Genomic DNA, 18,436 nt, shown 5'->3' with positions numbered 1-18,436 from the left:
ATCCCAGCATGTCACAGGCCCAATATCTACACTCTGAGCCTTTTGGTTAATGAGAAGAAGTTGTTTAAAGATTTTAACATATTTGACCCCTGTGACCTTTAAAGTGGGTCAAGGTCATTCATTTGAACAAACTTGGTAGAGCTCCATGCCAGTATCCTCTGTGCCAAGTATTAGCCCCCTAGACCTTCTAGTATTTGAGAAGAAGTCGTTTGAATGAAAAGTTTACGGACGGCGCACGGCGCACGGCGGACGGCGCACGGCGGACGACGACGGACGAAGCATGATGACTATAGGTCATCGGACCCTTCGGGTCCAGATGACCTAAAAACAATCCATTCTTTTTACCATTTGGGAGATATTGTACTGCGAAAAGCAATTAATTCTATTTAACATTTGGGAGACACTATACTGTCAAAAAACAATCAATTCTAATTTACAATTAAGAGATACCACATTTCAAAAACAAACCATTTGGGAGAAATTGTACTGTACTTTTATCCTGCTATTAACTTTTAACAATTGCTTTTTTTTTCACACTCAACATTTTTCTCATATATTGTCATTAAGAATTCCCTGTTACATATACATTATGGTTGAAATAATCAATGCAACACTGTATCACTATCGAGGATGAAATTTCATTGTATAGATTTAGAAATATTAATAAATCTGTTTATAATTTCAAAAACCCAATTATCCATCAAAGGCCCACTCTGACAGCAGCTTGAATTTTTTTTTTCCAAATTACTTCATAAATGGTATATAAATGTGCTTTTTTGTGATTTCCTGTTCTGAATATATACCTTACATTGGTGAGTTTTGATATTTCATACAGTGCAAAATCACGTCTAAAACCAATACACTGAAGCTTTTCTATATAAAAGTACACCGTTACTTTAGAGACAGGTTAGTACCAGTACATCTGTAAGAGTACATATAAACAAGTAAAGAGATTGATCTCACCCATGAGGACAGTGTCAGGTGACTGCCCCATGCACCTTTAACTCGTGTGTTAGCCTGCGGTATGACGGTGATTCCATGTTTAAACTTATACATATGCTGACAAATTCTGTTACTTAGATTATTGAATGTAAAGACTCTAAGAATTGTTATATTTCCACAAACACCCAACAGGACCTAAATTACAGAGGTATTCTTTAGGCCAAACAAATTATATTTTCCTGTTTCAAGTAACCCTACATACATTTATACCTTTTCAAAGAAACATTTTTAAAGTCAGCATCTCTCTCCTATATAAACAATATGACACTACTTGTTGAAATAAAATTTCTTACCTACTTACCTATCATAAATTTGGCGACCATATTACAGGATAAAACATATAATGTTTTGTTTGAACTTAAGGATATATATAAAATTTACAGGTGTAATATGGTTAAAGATATCAGAAACTTAAATTGATACTGGTTTCAACATGTTTTTTTTCATTAATTTTTAATTATTACAGTAAACTTTACAAATATTGTATAAACTACATTCATATATAAGTTGGGAAGAATTAGGGTCATGAACGGAAAAAGTCTGGAAATCAGGGGAAAAAAATTCAATTATAAAATATTAATATTCTAAACAATTTCATTTATGATATTTACAAATTATGTTGGTTTATGTTGCAAGAGAACAAAAATGTTCAAGTCATTAATCTTTTTTTTTTTTTTTTTTCGAAAAGGCATTAAAATTCAAGTGTTTTTCAGAGAAGAAGGTCAGGTTTTATGTGACCTACATTCTACAACAAATGATTCCCTGTTTATATGTGTATCAACGGTTCCTTTATGGCTTTGTTTCCTATCACAAGCTGTTTCTCTATTGCTGTCAGGAAGTAATTCAGTCCTAGTCAGACAGTGCTTCAACAGCTGATTGGAAGGTCCAAAGGGTCAGAAATACTTCGTAGGAAAAGGTGATATAACAATAGGATTAAAGGATATGACACTAGGATTAAAGGATATGACACTACGATTAAGGGATATCACACTAGGATTAAGGGATATGACACTTGGATTAAGGGATATCACACTAGGATTAAGGGATATCACACTAGGATTGACACTAGGATTAAGGGATATGATACTAGGATTAAAGGATATGACATAAGGATTAAAGGATATCATACTAGGTTTAAGGGATATGACACTAGGTTTAAGGGATATGACACTAGGATTAAGGGATATGACATTAGGATTAAGGGATATCATACTAGGTTTAAGGGATATCACACTAGGTTTAAGGGATATCATACTAGGTTTAAGGGATATGACACTAGGATTAAGGGATAGCACACTAGGATTAAGGGATAGCACACTAGGATTAAGGGATAGCACACTAAATTTAGGGATATGACATAAGGATTAAGGATTGTGACGATAGGATTAAAGGATATGATACTAGGTTTAAGGGATAAGGCAATCAGATTAGAGGTTATGTCACTAGGATTAAAGGATATGACACTGGGAATTTTCAAGTCTTTTAGCAGTGCTGAGGTTAGATATGTTATATAACAGTTGGTAGACACCCCTGATGAACTTTTAGACCCTGATGTTTGCTGTAAGCTGCATGCCACATTTCTTTCATTCTTCAAGATCATCAGATATATGATAATTATAGAATTTAATCAATATCAGGCTTAAGTGCACCTCCCCATCAAGATTTTAACATTTCATTCTTTTTGGACTTTCTTCTGTCACCTCCTAGGTTTAATGGTTAGACTCATCAATGACAAGACCAAATAAGATAAAATGGCAGGATGATGAAGTCTAATTATTACTTGACTCTACTTTTTCTAATCTTAAGTTGTATTAAATGGTACTATTCACTTAATGTGTGTTTGTTGTACAATATATCTGTATTATGCATAATCACTGAGTGAAAATAACCATCTCCATCTTACGACAAATGAGTCAGTCTTCCTGCCATCCTCAGTCACATCTATTGTAGTAAGAATTGAGGGAAGTTCTAGCCATTTTAGATAATAGACCACAGATCAAAAACTGAGAATTTTCAATGTTTTAATTTTAGAGCAAGTTAACAAAATTTTAGAATGTTTTGATATTTCCAAGCAAGGAATAGGCACTAAAAAATACATAGTAGGCATCACAGAATTGAGAAAAAATACATAAATATGACTGTATATGGCTTTAAAATATTTCTATCATCCCTTACCTATCCTTGTCAAGTTGAACCTCACAGCATGTAGTTGAAGTCAAAGCTTCAGAAGACAGAGTGTGATGGATTATGCCTCAGAGAGGAAATAGTTAGAACGAAATGTGGTCTGCACTTTAATTAGTCTCCATCTTACCAGAGGCATCGCCTACCTAGTGATGATGCCTATCACATACAGACAACACCTACCCAGTAATGTTGCCTATCACATACAGACATCACCTACCTAGTGATGATGCCTATCACATACAGACAACACCTACCTAGTGATGATGCCTATCACATACAGACATCACCTACCAAGTGATGATGCCTATCACATACAGACAACACCTACCTAGTGATGATGCCTATGACATAGAGACATCACCTACCTAGTGATGATGTCTATCACATACAGACATCACCTACCTAGTGATGATGCCTATCACATACAGACATCACCTACCTAGTGATGATGCCTATCACATACAGACAACACCTACCTAGTAATGTTGCCTATCACATACAGACATCACCTACCTAGTGATGATGCCTATCACATACAGCCATCACCTACCACATCTATCACATACAGACAACACCTACCTAGTGATGATGCCTATCACATACAGACATCACCTACCTAGTAATGTTGCCTATCACATACAGACAACACCTACCTAGTGATGATGCCTATCACATACAGACATCACCTACCTAGTGATGATGCCTATCACATACAGACAACACCTACCAAGTGATGATGCCTATCACATACAGACAACACCTACCTAGTGATGATGCCTATCACATACAGACATCACCTACCTAGTGATGATGCCTATCACATACAGACATCATCTACCTAGTAATGTTGCCTATCACATACAGACATCACCTACCCAGTAATGTTGCCTATCACATACAGACAACACCTACCTAGTGATGATGCCTATCACATACAGACAACACCTACCTAGTGATGATGCATATCACATACAGACAACACCTACCTAGTGATGATGCCTATCACATACAGACATCACCTACCTAGTGATGATGCCTATCACATACAGACATCACCTACCTAGTGATGATGTCTATCACATACAGACAACACCTACCTAGTGATGATGTCTATCACATACAGACAACACCTACCTAGTGATGATGCCTATCACATACAGACATCACCTACCTAGTGATGATGCCTATCACATACAGACATCACCTTCCACATCTATCACATACAGACAACACCTACCTAGTGATGATACCTATCACATACAGACATCACCTACCTAGTGATGATGCCTATCACATACAGACAACACCTAGACATCACATACAGACATCACCTACCTAGTGATGATGCCTATCACATACAGACATCACCTACCTAGTGATGATGCCTATCACATACAGACATCACCTACCTAGTGATGATGCCTATCACATACAGACAAAACCTACCTAGTGATGATGCCTATCACATACAGGCAACACCTACCAAGTGATGATGCCTATCACATACAGATTCGACTGACTTGTTAATATTAAAACTTTATTATTTAAATAGACATGAAAAATTGCTTTTAATATTGAACGTCTTTTACACAGTATAATTACTCATTTTCTTTGATGTTTTAATATTTCATATGTACGACACATAATTTCAAAACACTAAGGTTGCACTTAATTCAAAATTACAGAACAAGGTTCACCAAATGATCATCCCCCTTTATCAAAATTACAAACCAACGTTCACCTAAAGACCATCTCCTCATGTCAAAATTACAGAACAAGGTTCTCCAAAAGACCATCTCCTCATGTCAAAATTACAGACCAAGATTCACAAAAACACCATCTCCTCATGTCAAAATTACAGACCAAGATTCACAAAAACACCATCTCCTCATGTCAAAATTACAGACCAAGATTCACAAAAACACCATCTCCTCATGTCAAAATTACAGACCAAGATTCACAAAAACACCATCTCCTCATGTCAAAATTACAGACCAAGATTCACAAAAACAACATCTCCTCATGTCAAAATTACAGACCAAGATTCACAAAAACACCATCTCCTCATGTCAAAATTACAGACCAAGATTCACAAAAACACCATCTCCTCAAAAATTACAGACCAAGATTCACAAAAACACATCTCCTCATGTCAAAATTACAGACCAAGATTCACAAAAACACCATCTCCTCATGTCAAAATTACAGACCAAGATTCACAAAAACACCATCTCCTTATGTCAAAATTACAGACAAAGATCCACAAAAACATCAACTCCTCATGTCAAAATTACAGACCAAGATTCACAAAAACACCATCTCCTCATGTCAAAATTACAGGCCAAGGTCCAAAAAAACACATCTCCTGATGTCAAAATTACAGACCAAGACTCACCATTTATGGATCCTCTTCCAGTGTCAAGGTTATATGATGAGGTCAGAAGGGTATCACCATGACAACACAGACTGTCAGTCATGCCAAACTCATCTGAATGGTTCTTTAACTTGCTAACTTCACCTTCAAAAACAAAAGGTACAGGTTACTTTACAGTGACGTAAAAAAAATATCAAAATATTTCAAATATAAATAAAAACAATGTAAGAAGAGGCTTACAAAGATATCAAGGACATTTAATAGTGTCTTCAGTGATAACTAATATCTTTCACAAGTATGTCTAATATTTTAGTATCTTTCATGAATATGTAGCCCAGTGAAAGATACAAAAAGGAGCCACAAAGCATGGCATTATCCCCCGCACCCAGCTGTTTGTGTAAAATCCTATTATGATATATACTTACTGCTATAACAATTGGTGACATCATTCAATTATGCACCGCTACTATCATCTGAAGATCTAATAGAGTGAAAGCACTAGCGCAAAATATAGAGCCTTCTTTTGTCAATTATCAATTAAATTTCCTTGCATCTCCTCAACTTCAGCATTATATATATATATATCTTATATATCAACCTCATAGTAAGAGTTTATATCTTGATGTAGATCCAGTGTGTTTGACTGTTGATATTTGAATACAGCTTGGTATTGTATATGAACAGATTTATGCAACACTGTAAGTTCTTGATTAATACAAGAAGTCACAAGAAATTGAAAAATTGGATGGTAACAGAAAAATGATAAATAGTAAAATGTCCTCAATAAGAAAATGCACAACCAGGGTACTAACCTAATATATACAGAATGTTTTGTGGAGTTGAGTGGAATGCTTTCAAAGTTGTAGCCTTGAGAGTAGATATTACACTTATTTTGTGTTCATTTACTATGTTTCCATGGTAACATAAAATACATGAAATAGATGTTCAGATATCTGTAAATAATATGTCAATGGACAAAAAAAGAATCTGAATTTGTTTATCTGTAGCTGTTTTGTAACATGGAATTTGTAATATGAAACCAACTTCAAGTTACAAAACATTTGGTAGATATCAAAAAAATCTTAATGTGTATTTTCATAGCAATTTCGAAATATGAAATCAACTACACGTTGCAGAAATTCGCTACATATGAAAGAATCTTAATTTGTATTTTTGTAGCATTCTTGTAAAATGAAATCAACTACATGTTACAGAATCTTTATTCATCAGGATATAGTTTCATAGCTGTTTCAAAGTATTTCAAAATACTTAAATTTGTATTTTGGTAGTTTTACCTTTTTTCCAACTGAGAACCTTGATATTGGTGCCTTCATCCCCGTAATAAACAGTATCCTCGGCAACAGTCAGGCCTCTGATTGGTCGTTCAGTGAGGTTACAGCCTGGAGCTGGTTTGACATTTTCAGATGCAAACAAACAGGACAAGCATCCATCTTTAATATCAAACACTTTAATGAGTCCTTCTTCAGAACAGCAGTACACTCTATCACCATGGACCTGTGAAAGATTAATCATATTTTTTGACATTTACATGTATCATATTTTTTCCTGCAAGAAGTCTAGGCAGTTTCCACATAATTACTGACAAATTATTAGAATATATGACATATTAGAATATATAGCTTATTAGGACATAGCTACTAGATTAGCTGTTCTGTTTGCTTGCTTGCTTGGTCTATTGCCTTGTAAACAGCCAGCGTCTTTTGACACAGAGTCTCCCAATTGCAGCTGGTGGCTGCCTCAATGAACAACATATGAGAGGCCCATCACATGCCATTCAGAGCAATTAGGGTAAAGTGTCTTGCCGAAGAACACAACCACATCAAAATTAGTCCATTTCTCAGCTTCCTGAGAAACACAAACTGCCAAGAGTAGCCAGCAACAAACAACATTCCTCTAATCTTTATATGAGGTTATGAAGGCTTAAGAAGCACCATACTGAAATAGCATGTGTTGGTAAATCAGATAAGCAATAACAGATTCGGGTGGGCTTATTACCAGACATGGGCTTATTGACGGATATGGCATGTATTTCATTGATTTCTAACACTTTCTGTTCATATCACATGAACCATACACTGATACTTACAAATGAAAATTGTTTTTTACCAGCTAAGTTTTCTCTGACATGTGTAATTGAAGTATTTTTTTTTCCTGATTAGAAAGCTGAGAAACAGACCAGTTTGTGCCCTTTGGCTTAGGACTAGAGTTAGTCACTGATGTTATGAAAGCTATGTTGAACAGAAAAATGAAAAAAGCCTTGACTGCTTTGTATGACATGTGATGGGCCTTCCACTGATTGTGCAGTAACGAGACCACTGGCTACTCTAAGGAGACCCTGCCTCAAAATGACCCTGACTGTTGACGGGGAAAAAATCCAACAGGCAAACAATTCTAATTTAGTTGTAAATATTAGCTGTGTGCAACGAAAACAACTCCTATCAATTCCAAATAATTTTAGAGTTGAATCTTAGACTCTTTTGATTTATGTGAAATAAAAGTTACATACACTGTAACTATGTAGGAGGTCCTGCACTGTAAGATTTTCCAACTGTCAATGTTAGGGAGCTTGGAGATTTTACAAGTTCAATCCCACATATTTTCTGGTGTTTCAAAATGAAACACAACTACACAACACAACTATAGAGTCAACACAAGCACAATAAGGTAAATCCATAGAACTGGATTTACTTGTGATGTAAGATTAGACATGCCGGAGTTATCTACCTTTAGTCCAGTGACAGCTGAATCAAACTGTTTGGTGCTCTCCATGTTCTCACAGCTGCTGGCATTCCACAGTTCCACTTTTCCACCATCTACAATGTTTTACTGATTAGGTAGTTTTAATTACCTTTACATAAACCTGTCAGACATCAGTAAATTTGTTGGCAATAAATACAATTACTTGTGATTCTGTAATAATACCCATCACAGAGGTATACTTTCAAAATGGTTGTTCCATCATAAAGATTGGGTAATTATCAATTTAACTGATGTTATGAAAGCGATGTTGAACAGAAAAATGAAAAAAAATGTTTAAAATCTAAATGTTGTTTTCTTATGGCATATATAGGCCTAGTAAATGACACAGTTTTGCAGTCAAACATAAACATAAGACACTTTTTAATATTCAATAAATTCTTTAAGAATTAGGGAAAGATTCTCAACTTAAACCTGCAGAGGCCTGTCGAGATTTCCTTTATCTAAAATCACAACACTATAATTGTAGCTAATATCAGTTCAGATCTAATGAAGCTGATCCATACCTTTATCCATAAACCTCCGACAATATGAACAGAATTTCTGCTTCGGTCTGACTTACCTGATCCTGTGACAATTGCTCCAGCAGAAGAATGAAATGCTACCCTAGTGACAGGGTTGTAGGTGTAAATTGACCGCAGTGCTTGACCTGTGAAAGGAAGGTAAACTGAGTAAGTGATCTGGACTATATAACTGATGTATCATAAAACAGAACTTTTGTTGTTTTGAAGGAGTTCAATTTTTCTCTTTTTACAAGGTTGGAATAAAATTGTTTTTGAGACACTGAAGAGGCTTCACAAGTATAAAGATTAATTACCTCCCTTGATATATTTAAACACAGAGAAATCTCTTAAGATTTTACTTTTGAAATGCAAGGGTTTCCATATACAGAATAAGTTATGATTTCATGAAGACTTTAATTTCGTTCCAGGGATACAGCATCTAAAATGTGATCAGTAATTACCTCCCCTGATGACTGTTGAAGGCGGTATGATGACATCAAGTCCAGTAGACCATATTTTAAAAGAACAGTCCAGAGAGCCACTGATTACAATTCTCTCTCCTTCATCAACATCCACCGACTCACCTGGCAAAATAATGAATTTCAAAAGTTTGTAATTATAACATCTAAAAGTGTAAATCATGTGGTTCAGCCCAGGTATACCATCTCATCTCAAGTAACATGTATGAAAGAATAGGAAAAACACAGTATCCGGTAGAGTACCCATACCAGGAATTGAACCTGGATCTCTGACCTGATAATCCAGGCCCTACGTGTATAAAACATCTCAGAGAGCCACTGAGATTTCCTCTCTCCTTTCCATCCACCTGATATCTCCTCAAAAACGGCTTTATAAAATTTTCTAAGGAACAGCAAGAAGTCATTGTCTAGGATGTCCTGAAATTTCTTGACATACAAGATATTTTCAAGGAGATATTAGCTAAAGAAAATCATACCAGGAATTGAATCTGGATCTTGAGATGTTTTATACAAGTGGGGCCAGGACTCTACCATCTGAGCCATAGGAGCATGGTCTGCCAGTGGAGTAAGACTGAATTTAACACTAAGTTAAAGCCCCACAGACCTCCTCCTTTTACACTACTCCCTCCTGAGATTTCTTTAATCTGAGATTGAGACTATAAATACCACGACCCTTAGGATTCCTATGTGAAAGAATAGGGGAAGACAAGAATTGAAATTGAGTCTCCAGCGTGATGATCTACAACACTACCGAGTGGGCTAAAGAAGCACGCCCTATCAGCTGAGAAACTGTATTTCACACCATGTATAAACCACAGAACACTCTCCTTTTACAAATGTTTACCTATGATATTGCATCACATGTTTCCATGGAAATCAGCTATTGATTCTAAAATATGGCTTAAGACAGGGCAGTCAGATATGAAATAATCTGCCCATATGGGTGGGGTCATTACCAGGTATGAGCTTTATTGTCAGATAAATATGGTACATATGCAGGTTCAAGGAAATATATCTATTGACTACACGTACATGGTTGTCTGTCATAGAAGTGTTTGTAAAAATTGCTTACATGTATTTCCTTGCAAGTGACATCTACTTTTTAAACATCAGCCAAAGAAAATTGGTCTTTACTCACAAGCCTATGTCTGTTCCAAATTTTGGAATGAGGAAAAAAAATCTGTTTAAAAAAAGGGGGGGGAAAAAAATGACAATACATACAAACTTTGAGAGTATCGTCCCTGTTGAGGATGATAGCAGATGTAACAGTGCCAGTATGACCTCCATAACTGTGCAACTCTGTCAGGGTGTCAAGGTCCCACAGTTTCAAGGTGGTGTCTCGACTGTCAAAATAACACAAACTATATACATATTGTACAATGTAGTAAAAAGTTGTCACTGGTACATTAGAGTCTAATATTCGTTAAGTGCGAACATGTTGATAATGTTGAATCTACCTATCATGCAAGAATCACACAAATAACATGTATCTTCATAGGGTTTTAGTTTTCATTGACTTTATGTTTACAATTAATCAACTCTCTTTTATTTCAGTACAGTTTTCAGCTTATCTCCATAACTGATTATGTAAAATGATACCAATGATTTTCTTATTGTGATCGATAAAATGGAAACAAGAATCTTTACCTAGCAGACACAAGAAGTTTTCCTTCAGCGCAGACATCTGTAATTAGGTCACTGTGACCCTCCATTTCCACGACATCAAATCTACACTGACGCCACCGCTGAATAACTGCTTTCAGCTTAGCACAATCTGTGTTAAACCAATAAAACTTAAAATCAAAACAGAAAATTCAGACTGGGAAAAGATTTCTCAGAATAATATTCTTGCTTTGTAGTTCTTCACAAATTGTTGCTTTTTAGTTTCACTAAGTCAAAAAATAAATAAAAACTGACAGAAACAAAATGAATGAACAAACAAAAATATATTTTGTTTTTTATTTTCAAGTCTATCTGAAAATCAGTGTAGTATTTATTGCCAACTTTCACTTTTAACTATTTTTTAATCCAAACATTTTTTTATCTTCTATTTTTGAATTGAAACATACTGATATGATAATCGTTATTTGATTGGAAAAAGAGGTACACTCCAGATATTACAACAAAAGAAAATAAATGATACTGGCTGCGATTTCCATAAAGCCATGGTCAACTCGCCAATAAAAATCCCTCTAATTAAATTCTCTTTACTTCTGAAAACTTCAAGTAAGATCAATCAGCATTTCTTCTTTCTAATAATAATTTAATTGTTATAATACCAATGATTAAAGTTGCAAGAGTTATCTCCCTTCCTCAATTAGAGTCAGACTTTCAAAGTTATAGTTGACAACAAGCGTGGATGTTATCAAAAGGAGATGAACATAACAACTTTTAGTTAAGGGAACAATCAATTAATATTTCCTTGTTCCAATGATTAGAAATGAAAGAATTATGTACCTTTATCAATTAAATAAGACTTTCAGAGTGAAAGTTGACAACAAGTGTGGATGTTATCAAAAGGAGAAGAACGTATCAACTTTTAGTTAAGGAAACAATCTGCTGTATAATAAAAGAAATCTTTGTTGAAAAATAGATCTCAAACCTTTGATGTTCTGGTCATTTTTCTTGGTCTTCTTTTTTGTAAGAGAACTGCTAGATTTTGGTTTTGTCGATGATTCACCAGTGTTTGATACAGAATCTTCCTTTCTTTGGGATTCTTTAATGCTTTGCACAGGTTCTGGTGAGGTTGAAACCTCTAATGACCTAAAATTGCAAAATTGCAAAAATATGGAAACAAAATAATTTAATTTTAAGTAATTTAATGCATGCATGAGATGTGCTTTTAAAAGCCCAGCAATACTGCAAGATTATACAGGTAACTATCCAGTTGTATGACTGTCCAGCATGGACAAAACTGTTTTGCCAGAAAACATGCTTATGACTGTAGTTATCTTACAAAGATGATAATAACATTAAATCAGGGTTTATAATATACTGTCTGAACATCACAATATACTGTCTCATCATCATAATATACATACATATACTGTCTCATCATCATAATATACTGTCTGATCATCACAATATACTGTCTGATCATCTCAATATACTGTCTCATCATCATAATATACTGTCTGATCATCACAATATACTGTCTGATCATCACAATATACTGTCTCATCATCACAATATACTGTCTCATCATCACAATATACTGTCTGAACACCACAATATACCGTCTGATCACAATATACTGTCTGATCATCACAATATACTGTCTGATCATCACAATATACTGTCTCATCACCATAATATACTGTTTGAACATCACAATATACTGTCTGAACATCTCAATATACTGTCTCATCATCACAATATACTGTCTCATCATCACAATATACTGTCTGATCATCTCAATATACTGTCTGATCATCACAATATACTGTCTCATCATCACAATATACTGTCTCATCATCACAATATACCGTCTGATCACAATATACTGTCTGATCACAATATACCGTCTGAACATCACAATATACTGTCTGATCATCACAATATACTGTCTCATCATCACAATATACTGTCTGAACACCACAATATACTGTCTGATCATCACAATATACTGTCTCATCATCACAATATACTGTCTGAACATCACAATATACTGTCTCATCATCACAATATACTGTCTCATCATCACAATATACTGTCTCATCATCACAATATACTGTCTGATCATCACAATATACTGTCTGATCATCACAATATACTGTCTGAACATCTCAATATACTGTCTCATCATCACAATATACTGTCTCATCATCACAATATACTGTCTCATCATCACAATATACTGTCTGATCATCACAATATACTGTCTCATCATCACAATATACTGTTTGATCATCTCAATATACCGTCTGATCATCACAATATACCGTCTCATCATCACAATATACTGTCTCATCATCTCAATATACTGTCTCATCATCATAATATACTGTCTGAACATCACAATATACTGTCTGAACATCACAATATACTGTCTCATCATCACAATATACTGTCTGATCATCTCAATATACTGTCTGATCATCACAATATACTGTCTCATCATCACAATATACTGTCTCATCATCACAATATACGTTCTGATCATCACAATATACTGTCTGATCATCACAATATACTGTCTCATCATCACAATATACTGTTTGATATACTGTTTGATCATCTCAATATACCGTCTGATCATCACAATATACCGTCTCATCATCACAATATACTGTCTCATCATCTCAATATACTGTCTCATCATCATAATATACGTTCTGATCATCACAATATACTGTCTGATCATCTCAATATACTGTCTCATCATCACAATATACTGTCTGATCATCTCAATATACTGTCTCATCATCATAATATACGTTCTGATCATCACAATATACTGTCTCATCATCACAATATACTGTCTGATCATCACAATATACTGTCTGAACATCACAATATACTGTCTGATCACAATATACTGTCTGAACATCACAATATACTGTCTGATCACAATGTACTGTCTGATCATCACAATATACTGTCTCATCATCACAATATACTGTCTCATCATCACAATATACTGTCTGATCATCACAATATACTGTCTGAACATCACAATATACTGTCTGATCACAATATACTGTCTGAACATCACAATATACCGTCTGATCATCACAATATACTGTCTCATCATCACAATATACGTTCTGATCATCACAATATACTGTCTGAACATCACAATATACTGTCTGAACATCACAATATACTGTCTGATCATCACAATATACTGTCTGATCATCACAATATACTGTCTCATCATCACAATATACTGTCTGATCATCACAATATACTGTCTGAACATCACAATATACTGTCTGAACATCACAATATACTGTCTGATCACAATATACTGTCTGATCATCACAATATACTGTCTGATCTTCACAATATACGTTCTGATCATCACAATATACTGTCTGATCATCACAATATACTGTCTGATCATCACAATATACTGTCTCATCATCACAATATACTGTCTGATCATCTCAATATACTGTCTCATCATCACAATATACTGTCTCATCATCACAATATACTGTCTGATCATCACAATCACATCAATATACTGTCTGGGGCATCACAATATACACAAATACTGTCTCATTCTGATCATCACAATATACCGTCTGATCACAATATACTGTCTCATCATCACAATATACTGTCTCAATTTCGTTCACCAATAAACAAAGGGGCCAGCACAAAAATTCTGATTCAAAGGTTGTACTAAAGACACACAAATGAATAGTACCTTTAACCCAAATTTAAATAAGATACAGTAGAGCCAAACAATGAATTAGACTACAGCTGTTTCATCCTTCTAGGTCTCGTCAGTGATGCTACATCATACAGCTGTTTCATCCTTGTAGGACTCGTCAGTGATGCTACATCATACAGCTGTTTCATCCTTCTAGGACTCGTCAGTGATGCTACATCATACACCTGTTTCGTCCTTGTAGGACTCGTCAGTGATGCTACATCATACACCTGTTTTGTCCTTCTAGGACTCGTCAGTGATGCTACATCATACAGCTGTTTTGTCCTTCTAGGACTCGTCAGTGATGCTACATCATACAGCTGATTCATCCTTCTAGGACTCGTCAATAATGCTAAGGGCCTAAATTTTAAATCTCGGAGGCAAATGACAAAAATTCAAAAATATTGATTGAGATGTGCGCTAGCCCCATAATTCTGTAAATTTTGTAAATTCCATAGATCTGATAATTTTAGAGGATATATTAAAGTACCTACATGTTTTTATTCTGAACCATGTCAAAATCAAAATATACAGGCTCATGAAGGATGAAGAAATAGTATTGGTAACAACAATACATACGGGTGGGTTCAGTGCATGATATTACCTTAAGTTTGTGTCTGCAGACTCAGGTGTAACTATATGTACTCCTTTTTTAATAGCACTTTCAGCTGGCATATCAATCTCCTCCACATCAATTTGTTCAAAGTTTTCTTCATCTTCTTGTTCAATCACTGTAACCTCCACATTACCGATATCCATTTCAGAAAAGGAAGCTGAAAAATCATCTGTTGCTATGGAGCTTGTATTCTGACCTTGACTGCTGAACTCTGACCTTGTAGATTCTGTGATGCTTCCTTCAAACTCAGGTTCATTTTGAGTGGCTAACAATTTCAGCAGGGATTCTCTGATTTTATCTTTTTTGTCAATCTGAAAAAGAAAAACATCAATAACAATTTTGTAAACAGCCCAAAATAAATAACACAATTAACGAAGGAAACAGCAGCAAGAAAATTTGTAATCAGGATTTTTTTTGTAAGGAAATAATGTACACTTTTATAATTGTCTGGTATCCATAATAGTGTAATGGGTAATATATTACTCCTAACTACAAGAATGTAACAATACTAGAGGTCATTATTTATTTCAATGCCCCTGAAAGGATTTGAACTAGGGACCTCTGGTTTACTAATCTGATGCTCAACTGATCATGCTAAAGAGAAATTCTCTCAAGCTGACTATACTGGGTATATTGTGTATGTAACAGAGGATTCAAACCCAGGACCTCTGGTTTACTAATTTGATGCTAAATCGATCGAGCTAAAGAGAAGTTCTCTCGAACTAACTATATTGTGTAAAACATGAATGTAACAGAGGATTCAAACCCAGGACCTCTGGTTTAGAAGTCTGATGCTCAGTCGATTGAGCTAAAGAGAGGTTCTCTCTAGCCGAGCGGTCTATTGCAGCTGTAGTATTTACTGGAGTTACATACTCCTCCTCCAGGAAAGAAGTTGTACACATATCTATGACAACACTGTACTAATACCTAAAATGTTGTTTTCAGTAAAAGATATCTTTCAATATTGACAAAAATGACAAAACGACATGTGAATGCTGTATGTGTCCTAAAAATAAGCTACTGTATTTTCGGAGTATAAGCTGACACATTTTTCCTCAGCTGTCAGGCGTGCGGTTGATATACCTGCGCAGTTTATATAAGGACAAAAAAAACAGCACAATGAAAAAAAAATGAAGAGTATCGTCTGAACATCGATTCTGGTCCATTATGTATTTCATAACAGCAATTCTGTCCAGGCGTAACACACACACTGTTCACCTGTGTGACCTCACATGTCGCTGTAACATGTCAAACTTCCAGAGAAAATAAAAAATTGTGATTTAAACCGAGGTATAAATTCAGCATCCTCGATACTCAAGTGGTTATGATCACTATCGATCTCTGCACTCCGCGAACCTTTCATGGCAAAATAGAAGGTACAAGCAAAGTGATTGGTCTAGAGCAGGCTTCAGGAGAAAAATCTGACCAATCACAGACTGATCATCCATCCAACATCCAACAGCATACCATTATGCAACCTCAAGATTCATTTCATGTACATCAAAGTATCCAACAGGCCTTTTTGTCTGATCAACAAGGTGTACATTGAACATGGAACCTTCAAGCTTGCCATGAAATGTTCCAGGGGTGCAGAGAGATATAGTAAACAAAACCTCTGGAGTATGAAGGATATAAATTCAGGTTAACAGTAATAAAAATAAAATGTTGTAATGATCAATGACATCACCCTCGCAATAACTGCTCCCAAAATTAGGACATAATAGCATGAACAGAGACGAGTTGTCAGGCTTTGAGATGAGAAAATGTATTCAGAAAGGTGTTACCATTGTTTAAACACATAGCAAAAAGATATTTTTATAAAATTGTTGTAAATTTTTAACTCTATTTAAAACTGTCATGCAGCGATATCTCTACATATGACTCCCAAGTCCTGTACTCATAGAATTTTGATGGGATTGATAGAACTTCATTAAATACTTTTATTTTTACATTGTGGGATCTGTTGTTTTAACAATAAAGTTGAAAAAGACTCATGAAAATAAAGTGTAGATTGATCTTTGAAAGGACCAAAACTCATATCTCAGATATGATTATGCAACTCTTATTTACCCATTCATGAAAACTGCCATGTCACAGCATCATCACTGCATCATGTTTACTTTTGATGCTGGACACATTAGTAATAGGCCCAGGTGCATGTGACATTAGCAGCTATGATGAGAAAATAAATAATTAACCACAATCAACATTTCAACAGGCAATTTCAGGAACCTCTTTTGACTCAAAATGATCCACCGGAACACAAGTAAACTTGATTCTTTTCACTATACTGTGCATTGTATATACGTTGAATCTAACGGATTTTTACCAAAAATCAATTTCTAAATGACTTAGTTCTGTAATCATAATTAAATTTTGTGATTTCATTAAGCCATAATATTTTTAAGTTGTGCTATGTTCATTAGCTCACTGTGATAATGTTTATGCTGATACCATGTCTATTACATCATGCATGTTTCCTTTCATTCCTTTCAATATTAATTCTGTAATTTTGTTCTTTATGTTTATTTTTATATATTTGTCGTTATGATAGCTCTTCCGGGTTAATGTCATGTTGTATTGTATAGGAGAGAAAATAATTTTTTTGTATCTTGTGGCAGTGCATATAAATGTAAACTAGGGCCTTTATTGTTTCAAGTCCAGTTTTACCTACTTGATATAGAAACAATATAAAGTACAAACATGGAAGTCTTATAATCACGTCGAATATTTTTTTCAATAATTAGAGTGTTAAACGTGAAAAAACGAAAGTGATACTGTAATATTGACACGTTTTACAAACCGGTTGGTTTTCTTACGGGTATTAAATGATTTGTATTGAAAAATAACACGGTTGACATTTTTCAAACAATGCTATATACTTTATAGTACTCTTCATCCGTCAATTCCCTGTCGATTCTCTCCAAGTTTTCAATTTGCCGAAGTTTCTTTCTCAACTTTCGTATTTCCAATGCCGTTGAAGTTCTTGCCGCAGCCATTGCTGCTGTTTTTTTCTCGGAATCTCTCTTGATTTGCCAACATATTTTGATCCGAAAGTCACAGGAAGTTAAGGGAATCCCCACAAGAGGGCGCAATTAAGGGGAAAGTTCTGTTGACAAA

At 34.9% G+C, this 18,436-nt stretch overlaps 1 protein-coding gene across 1 annotated transcript in view; it reads right to left on the bottom strand.

The window, feature by feature from the left end:
• Positions 1-18,315, bottom strand: part of LOC132551211 (uncharacterized) — a 94,445-nt gene extending 76,130 nt beyond the window's left edge. Inside the window, exons 1-10 of the mRNA XM_060215325.1 lie at positions 18,199-18,315; positions 15,305-15,627; positions 11,923-12,083; positions 10,968-11,094; positions 10,542-10,663; positions 9,303-9,425; positions 8,901-8,987; positions 8,306-8,394; positions 6,856-7,075; positions 5,582-5,704 (exon numbers count right to left, since the gene is read on the bottom strand). Coding sequence (XP_060071308.1) covers positions 5,582-5,704; positions 6,856-7,075; positions 8,306-8,394; positions 8,901-8,987; positions 9,303-9,425; positions 10,542-10,663; positions 10,968-11,094; positions 11,923-12,083; positions 15,305-15,627; positions 18,199-18,315 — 1,492 coding nt within the window. The remainder of the gene's footprint in view (positions 1-5,581; positions 5,705-6,855; positions 7,076-8,305; positions 8,395-8,900; positions 8,988-9,302; positions 9,426-10,541; positions 10,664-10,967; positions 11,095-11,922; positions 12,084-15,304; positions 15,628-18,198) is intronic.
• Positions 18,316-18,436: the final 121 nt, after the last annotated feature.

Source organism: Ylistrum balloti, unplaced genomic scaffold (assembly GCF_031769215.1).
Source record: "Ylistrum balloti isolate Yb309-2 unplaced genomic scaffold, AGI_CSIRO_Ybal_v1 Utg370186, whole genome shotgun sequence".
Taxonomy (NCBI): domain Eukaryota; kingdom Metazoa; phylum Mollusca; class Bivalvia; order Pectinida; family Pectinidae; genus Ylistrum; species Ylistrum balloti.
Note: the sequence above shows the minus strand (reverse complement) of the source record. Positions and strands in the feature narration are given on the sequence as shown.